Source organism: Delphinus delphis, chromosome 2 (genome assembly GCF_949987515.2).
Source record: "Delphinus delphis chromosome 2, mDelDel1.2, whole genome shotgun sequence".
Taxonomy (NCBI): Eukaryota; Metazoa; Chordata; class Mammalia; order Artiodactyla; family Delphinidae; genus Delphinus; species Delphinus delphis.
Window position 1 is genome coordinate 2,253,577 of NC_082684.1, and position 9,176 is coordinate 2,262,752.

The 9,176-nt window shown below is 41.7% G+C and overlaps 1 protein-coding gene across 1 annotated transcript; it reads left to right on the plus strand.

Moving 5' to 3' along the window:
* The first annotated feature begins 4,093 nt into the window (after positions 1–4,093).
* Positions 4,094–5,354, plus strand: RD3L (RD3 like). The gene is made up of 2 exons (XM_060003262.1): positions 4,094–4,392; positions 4,782–5,354. Exons 1-2 carry the CDS (start codon positions 4,094–4,096, stop codon positions 5,077–5,079), a joined length of 597 nt encoding a protein of 198 aa, XP_059859245.1. The 3' UTR covers positions 5,080–5,354.
* Positions 5,355–9,176: the final 3,822 nt, after the last annotated feature.

Genomic DNA, 9,176 nt, shown 5'->3' on the forward strand with positions numbered 1-9,176 from the left:
GCAGCACAGAACGCAGACGCACACTAAGAATTCTCTTAAGTCAATAAGATGTGGACAACCCAATAGAATAGGATTTTTAACATGAAAAAGTACATCTTAGTGTGTTTCAATCAGAGTATTTTAAAGAGGGAATTAATATTGGGAAAAGGAATTTAACATCACAGTTTCTCAAATATTAACTGCATCTTTAATAGCCAAAAAGAACCAACCAATAATTCAGAACTCTGAATTCAGTAGCAAAGGAATTAAAAACAGAAAGATATCAGTCCTCTCACAATGAAAAATCTTCCTTTAATTGCAATCAAATGCTGCTGAGAACTGTATAAGGCCCCCTGACCATAAATATATACAAGTTGTATATAAACAACCTGGCTCCTTAGCCTGCCCTTCGAGATTCCAAAATTTTGTCTTTTTAGACTTAAGTACTTCCTTACACATCTTAAACTTCTACACACACACACACACACACAATGAATGATACGATCCTATCTCACTTCAAGTCATAAAACTTTTTGCTGTTCAGCTAAGAAGATAAAGCCTAGAAAACCATGACAAAGACCAAAAAGAAATTAACCTAACTGCGTCATAGTTTAAGCTTTATGTCTTCCACACAAAATAGCCTAATGAGGTTGCAATCCATTAGAAATAATTCATTTATTCAACTTACTAAAATGTGTGACGAATAAAATCCAACATTAATCTGGTTATACTCCCAACAAACAGGAAGGATTAATGCAAAGGTACTTCCTTACCTTGATCTACAAATATTTCTGTTCTCTATCTACATGGTAGTAGGGGAACTACTGTAATCAGAGAATGCCATTTGGGCATAACAATCTCCGGAGACAGGACAGAAAAAACAAAATGTATAATAATGCAAGTAGCACACACTAAGTACTAGGAAAATTGGCTTACCCGAGGAAGATCAAAGGAAAACGCACTGAATGTGAGCCGAGGTGTAAGGAAAGCTCCGTGAAGGCCAGACTCAATCTCAATAGCCAGCTAGGCGCTAACAGGCCAAGCTGAGGAGGGAGCTGGCCGCATGAAGCGCGTTGTGTGGCTTCCTCGCTGGTCTTTAAACCTCTGCTCAAAGGACAGCCCCTACCCAGAAAGGCCTTCCCTGACCTCCACAGTGAACTGGGGAGACCTCGAGTGTATCATGACCACTGCACTAGGTGATTTGGGTCCTCGGGTTCATCTTTCCACTAGAACACGGGCTCCATGAGGACAGAGGATAGGTCTGTCTGGTCCACTGCTGCATCCCCAGTCCCTAACCTGCATCTAGGACATGGCACAGTCAAAACTATCTGCTGAGCTAATGAGAGCTGCAAATAAGTGGAGGACAGACAGAACCTAGTTGTAAAGGACTATTAGTTTAACAATAAAGAGAAATAAAACCGGAATTCAAAGGAACAGGGCGTGGGGGCCAAGGGAAAAACGTTTTTCCCTCAGACAGAAGAAAAAATTAGTTGGTATCGAAACTGAGCCCTGAAAAAGAGTTACAGTATAGGGACTTCCCTGGGGGAACAGTAGTTTAAAATCTGCCTGCCAGTGCAGGGGACACGGGTTCGATCCTTGGTCCGGAAAGATCTCACATGCGGCGGAGCAACTAAGCCCGTGCGCCACAACTACTGAGCCCGTGTGCCACAACTACTGAGCCTGCGCTCTAGAGCTTGCGAGCCACAACTACTGAGCCCGTGCACCACAACTACTGAGCCCACGCACCACAACTACTGAGCCCACGCACCACAACTACGGAGCCCGCACGCCACAACTGCTGAAGCCCACGCGCCCCAGAGCCTGCGTGCCGCAACTACTGAAGCCTGCAAGCCTAGAGGCCATGCTCCACAAGAGAAGCCACCGCAATGAGAAGCCCGCGCACCACAATGAAGAGTAGCCCCCGCTCACCGCGACTAGAGAAATCTCTCGCGCAGCAACGAAGACCCAACACAGGCAAAAATAAATAAGGGAATTACAGTGTAGGTACATGGAAAAGAAAAACGAGCGACTCAGAAGAGAGTCAGTGTGACCAAAGCTGAAATGCCAGAGGGAGCACGGCCTGTGTGGGGCAGTCAGGCTTGGCTGACACGACAGACAGACTCAGGTAGAGCAAGAGAGCAAGCCGGAGAAGAAGGGACAGGCAAGACTAAAGAGGGCCTGGAACAGAAAGTCGGTTTATGCTCCACATCCAATACATTTTTGATATTTTTGTCACCATTTCAGAGGCAAAAAATTTAAAAATTAAAGCAATGACAACGAGTCTATTCAAAGGGAGAAGCAGCCTGACTCATCATAACTATAGTAGAAAATCAGATAGGACAGTTCTGTCATGATAAACTTTACTCCCTTCCCTTTCACAGTACTATACACAATGCAATATGAAAACCTTCTAGTTACAGATAATGAATCCTGACATCTGGGTTTTTCTAACATATAAGTAACAGGAGCTGGAGGATGACCACACACATCACTCTTTATCATGCATGACATGCAGGTCTGATGTAAACGAGGTCTATTCTTCACAGTTCATTTGAAGGAAAAAGCAACAGAAGAAACAAATATTATAAAAGGAAAAGCCACTACACAGTCATTTAACACAGAACTACAGAGTAACGAACCTGTCCATGCTTAAACCAAAGACACAAACCTCTCTGGAATAGAAAACTAGCACAATAAAGACCAATTACACATCAGTACTCGCCCAAACTGTGAGTATAAGTTTCACTTTCAGCTACAAAAGAAAACACGAAAATGATTTTCTATAATGAACTATAAGATTTTGTTGTGAACTTGATATGTTGTCATGTCTCTATTTTTTTTCTGACCTTAATCTATTATTGTCTTATCACCATGTTTTTAGAGATTATAAAGTATATTTTAAAGTTATCTACTTATGTGTATATAATGTCCTCGAGCATTACAACTTGTTTAAATATACAAATTTAAATACTATTTAGAAAAACAAAATGTGTACAGAATATAACATTTACTAAATATTTCACACGACTGATATCAGCATTCTTTGCCTACTTTGCTCAATTGTAACGAGGTTTCTCAGAATGTATATTGTGCAAATAGTCAAGTCTGATCTATTTTTCCTGCTTTCATTAGAGGGGACAGTGACCTGGCTTCTAAACCGCCTGAAAGTTAAGCTGAAGAATAAAAGCAACATGGTTATTTTTAGAGCTCTACAGGCATAAAAATACAGCACTAAACTGTGACCCGCAGCTATGCACAGCAAAGCACCACATCGTGCGACAGTCTTCACTTGAGCTGGCAGCGCATCTGTGGTGCTTCAAACGACCTTTCTCCGTTTCTTTATCAAAGATATGTCTAAATGCATTTAGGACCGGAATCTGTAGCTGCCGGCATCTCTTTCAAATACACTGAGCTACATTCAAAAGGCACACCATTATATAATTTGTAAAGATTAAATAGTAAGTTATTTTTGTCATTTCTTCTAGCTTACTTACAAGGTGAATTAATGAGCATTCTCTCCAAATGAAGACATCACAACCTCATTCCTAACACAGAAGGTTAGTTATTTCAAATACAGTTTCGGTGGGTAAAGGAGGAGAATCATTCTTTCAACAGGGGACACATCCAGGAGAAGGAGATATGCCTGAGTGAAGCACACCTTCATCACCAATTCAAGTAAACTCCTCGGCAACATCACCACATCGGATCCATCAACTTCACAGGTAATCTTTAAACCTTTTCTGTACAAAACATAAGTCAAAAGTATGTTTGCAGATAGCACTTTCCTATATGTTCATATTTTAAAGCCTCCTAAGAACTTTTAATAGCAAGCGTTAGTGGTATTTTCAGAAAATTGTTCAGTCTGTAGATTATCTGACTGCATTTCATTTCTCCTTAGCTACATAAAAGTATTTTCAAAGCCTGGTTTTTGGCACTGACCTAGTTAGAAATTAAGACTTTAATCCATTCTAATCTTATTTTGACCTGTATATCTAACCAGTGAAAAATTCATGCACTTTTCTGGCAAAGTTACTGTAAAGAAACAAATATTTGCTCATCAGAACCATAATATTTTATGCAAATAAACAAGTGAGAATATTTCCATAGGCTAAAAATGCCACTTTTTGGCTGGATGAAATGGCCAAAACACAATTCCTACAAATCCACACGCTACCCTGACTCAGAAGTAGTGACAAAGACTCTGCTTCGGGAATTAAAATGGCATCTAAAGGAACGAGAGAGATTAATACAAGAGATCGAAAGTGAGCAAAAAGTGAAAAGAACAGGTGTGGATTACAATTGGCTGAGAAACTATCAGAATCCCCACGCAACCATCCCAGCTACTGAACAAAGACAACTTGAAGTTCTTTGCTCACAGGTTCAACCTTGTCAAACTGGAGCTATTCTCAGCAGGTAAAAATACTACGTTCCCTTCTTGTGATATTTGCTGTCAAGTTTAAGCTCCTCACATCTTTAGATTGGAAATCGCATTATATCATATAAATTTTTTAATCATGTGTATCAACTACCCAGCAACCAAAATCCCTAAGGATGGGCCGGACACACACACACACACACACACACACACACAAAACCACTGTTGGTATTTCACTGGCTAGGAAATGTTTTAAAGTCTCTTTTGAAATTTCTTTACTAGAAGTATAATTTTAAAGCAATGTGCAGTTTACTCAAAAGGTGGGTAACTACTATATGGTCACATTATCTAAGCTGAATTTTGGAGACAAAGGGATACGACAAAAGAGATTTTCTGAATTGAATACTGATAACTGCTTTGCCTCTAGATTTCGAGAAGTTCTGGCAGAAAATGATGTACTGCCATGGGAAATCGTCTACATCTTCAAGCAAGTTCTGAAGGACTTCTTAAGTAGTACTGACAAAGGCAGTCAGCAAGAAGGCGTGGAAGAGCCACAGAGCGCAGCCTGTCCTGTTCGCTCCATGATCCCAGGAGAAAGCTCCAAGAGTCCAGACAAGGATGAAATACCCACTATTTCAAGTTACGTAGACAAAAACACAAAGAACAGGTTCCCAACATTCTCACATACGATATGGAACCTACCATATTATTACCCATCAAGTTAAATTACTTGTAAACAGAGGAGTTTTTGACAGTCTTAGTATCGGAACCCTTAATATTAAGAAAAAAGAGAAAGTGATGTGACTTAATGCTACTCTTTGTCGCAAGATCAGAAGTTAAAATTCCTGTCGATGTAGCCTATGTTTTAAATAGTGTTCCTTTTTTAACCACTCTAAAAATGCAATGTTTTCATTGAACAGTATGCTTTTAACTAAAATGTTTCCTAAATATTTTCAAAAAATGTTTGAAGTATTTTCTTATACCTCAAACACATCCCAACAGGAACTAAGGCATTTTATTTTGAAATATGAAATATGAAATTTGTATGAAAGTACCAAGTATGAAATTAGATAAATTAACTTTGACATTAACCTTGCTTTTATTCTAAAAAGAACTATGTATAGAATAAAATAAATGATTGATGTGAATCTTATCTTTACAATATAACAATGAATCAGTCATTCTCTGCGGGGGAGGGGGAAGACGGCAGTGAGGGAAAAAATAATGTGCAGTTTGAAAACAAAGCAGTGCTTCATCCCAACACTGAGATTCGTTTTAATCTCAACCAGCATTAAGGAAAAGTATTTAAAAAAACAGCTCTATATTACATGAGCAAAAAAGAAATGGACTAGTTTAACAACATTAGTAACAGCTACTCAAAGAAAAACAGTCAATGCCAATCTATAATCTAAACCAATATTATGTTCATTTAAAATAGCAAAATATTTAACATAAAATTCAACCTCTCAGAATTTCATTAAAGTAGGGAACTATTCATTAGTCAGATTTATTTCTATGATTAAGTGCTAGAATCTATACCATTCTTAAAAGTAAATCCAAGGAACCTAATGTCCATAACTTCATATTTGGAGATTTATTCGAGTGAGTTTTTTTCCATTAAAAAGAAAAAAAAGGGGCGTCCCTGGTGGCGCAGTGGTTGAGAGTCCACCTGCCGATGCAGGGGCCACGGGTTCGTGTCCTGGTCCGGGAGGATCCCACATGCCACGGAGCGGCTGGGCCCATGAGCCATGGCCGCTGAGCCTGCGTGTCCGGAGCCTGTGCTCCGCTGCAGGAGAGGCCACAACAGTGAGAGGCCTGCATACCGCCAAAAAAAAAAAAAAAAAGCTTACAGTGACTGAAGAAGCTATAGACGTTAGGTCATCCCACTAGTCCAGGATGAAGACGAACCCCACACCACTCTAAGTCACCCACGATGCAGTGAGTCAACTGTACAACCAGACTTTTAAAGGGACTGGAAAAATACAAAAGGGACTTTAGTATTCTGAGTTTCTACCTCTCACATTTGTTTTTGGCAATAACCTAATAACCATGTTTCCTATGTCAGTACTGGTGTGTATAACTGAAATCTATGGTTGTTTCTAAAGAATTGACAAATCAGGTAGAAATTATAACACAAATAACTTCCTGAATGTTAATAGATCCACACTTTTATACACTGGGCTACTTATAGTACCTAAAATTGGCAAAAGAATGTGCGTTAAAAATATGAAGTGGGTGCAGATGGGGGAGAGGACTACTAGGAAAGCTTCAGGTGTGCTTTACAAAGAGAAAGTACTGGCACAGGAGCTAGAAGTTTTAAGTAGGGAATAGCAAGGAATAAATACACTAACCCACGTAAAAGGATTCTGATGACCTGACATATAGTAAGCTCTGAAAAGGAGGCATTATTAACCAGCCGAATCCATTTAATAACATGAAAGTCATTCTGCTACATGCCAGGCACTGTGCTAACCACTGTATGTATGTACATCTCATTTAATCCTAAACTTGAAAGTAGGTGATGTTATTCCCATCTGACAGATGAGCAAACAGCCTCACACCTGCTCGATGCCTTCGCCCAATATCACAAGAGATACTGAATGGCAGGGCTAGGATTCACATCAGCCTGGCAGGCCCCTACACCACCTCCAGCCCCAACTTACGTCTGAGCTCCAAATGCATACAGGCAATTGCCTACTTGACACCTCCTCTGGGAGACCTACAGGCAACTTAAATCAACATGCTCAAAACCAAATCATAGAGGTTTGTTTCCTAAAAGGATAAATAAAATTCAAGAAAGGAACAGAGGAATCAAAACAACACACTTTACACAAACTAAAAGCATAACTCTTCGAACACCTCAACTAGTGTTTTCCAGTCATTTCTCAGGAAATGACAACCCTACCTATCCATCCAATTCTACAAGCCAGAAATCTCAGAATCATTCTGGCCCCCCAACAATGGTGGAGGACCCCAAAACACATCACAAACAGCAAGACTTGGGGCAAGTGATAAGTGCTTTAGAGGAGGAGAAAAAGTTCACAAAGACTAGAGAGACTGCCAAAGAAGGTGGGGGAGGACTTCTGTAGTTATGGAGGTCACAGGAGACTTCTTGAAGGAGCAGAGCCCCGAATGATGAAAGGAGCCTGTCATGGGAAGAAACAGGGCAGGAATGGAAGAGGGCAGGCACTCCAGGCACAAGACAGACAGGTGTGGAAGCCCCAGTGTGGAAAGGAGTGTGGTGTCTTCAAGACATAGAAAAATGCCAATGTGTCCAGAATGCAGTGAAAGACAGCAGGAGGTGAGTCAGGTGCCAGATGGAGGAACACTCGGTAAGCCACGATCAGAGTCTACATCTTGTTCTAATAGCCATCTATCCCACAGAAAGTCGCACATGTGCTCCTCAAACCTTACGTGTGAATGTTTACTCAAGGATTCCTTCATTCAGGGCTTCCCTGGTGGCGCAGTGGTTGAGAGTCCGCCTGCCGATGCAGGGGATGCGGGTTCATGCCCCGGAACAGCTGGGCCCGTGGGCCATGGCCGTTGAGCCTGCGCGTCCGGAGCCTGGGCTCCGCAACGGGAGAGGCTGCAGCAGTGAGAGGCCCGCATACCGCAAAAAAAAAAAAAAAAACAAGGATTCCTTCATTCAAGAAATATCAACTGGGCATCTACCTCACGCCAGGTATTCTTCTAGGTGCTAAAATAAATTATTAGGGGCAAAGACAGGAAGCCAGGAGACCAAAAATAGAAGGCTTTTGTAATAATCCAGGCAAGAGATGATGGTGGTTTATTCAGACCAGGGTGGTGATCGTATACACAGTGAGACACTCTTATTCTAGAAATACTTTACGGTACAGTTGCCAGGATATGCTGATTTTTATTGGACTGATTGTACACATACACACACACACACACTCACTCACGCACACCCCTACCTTAGGGAAATCAGCTCTGGTCAGAGGAATAACTCAGATTTCAGGATTCACTCAAGGTAGGAGCAAATGAGGAAGCAACTCTCATCATTTCTAGAATAAGGACCGAGCACATTGTAAGCAATCAATAATTGGGACCTACGAAGGCAGTTCATTCATCCAAACAGACATCTGAGTTCCCACTATATGCCAGGTACTGTGCTAAGAGGTGGAGATTCAGTGAAAATCTGCACCCTCAAGAAGTTCTCATGTGGGGAAAACAACGCATAAAATAATTCCTTGGGACTTCCCTGGTGGCACAGCAGTTAAGAATCCGCCTGCCAGTGCAGGGGACACAGGTTCAAGCCCTGGTCCAGGAAGATCCCACATGCTGCGGAGCAACTAAGCCCGTGTGCCACAACTACTGAGCCCGTGCGCCACAACTACTGAAGCCTTCACACCTAGAGCCTGTGCTCCACAACAAGAAGCCACCGCAATGAGAAGCCCGCACACCGCAATGAAGAGCAGCCCCCGCTCGCCGCAACTAGAGGAAGCCCGCGTGCAGCAACGAAGACCCAACGCAGCCAAAAAATAAAAAGTAGAAATAAATAAATTAAATAGATAAATAAATAAATAATTCCTTCGAAGTACTAAGAGATGCACATACAGGGCACTAAGCAAGCAGTTGTTTAAAACAGGCTCGCTCGCTTGGTTTTCCTCGGGCCCTGCTAGCGGTTCCTTCTCGGTCTCCTTTGCATTCTTTCTCACCAACCTCTAAACATTCAGGTGCTCCAGGCTTGGGTCCTTAGGCCTCCCCTCTCTCTGCACTCACCCACCAGGCTCCATCACCCAGAGCCTGGGTGGTCTCGTCTCACTGGCCTCAGAGCCTTAAACTCCCAAACATCCAGCTC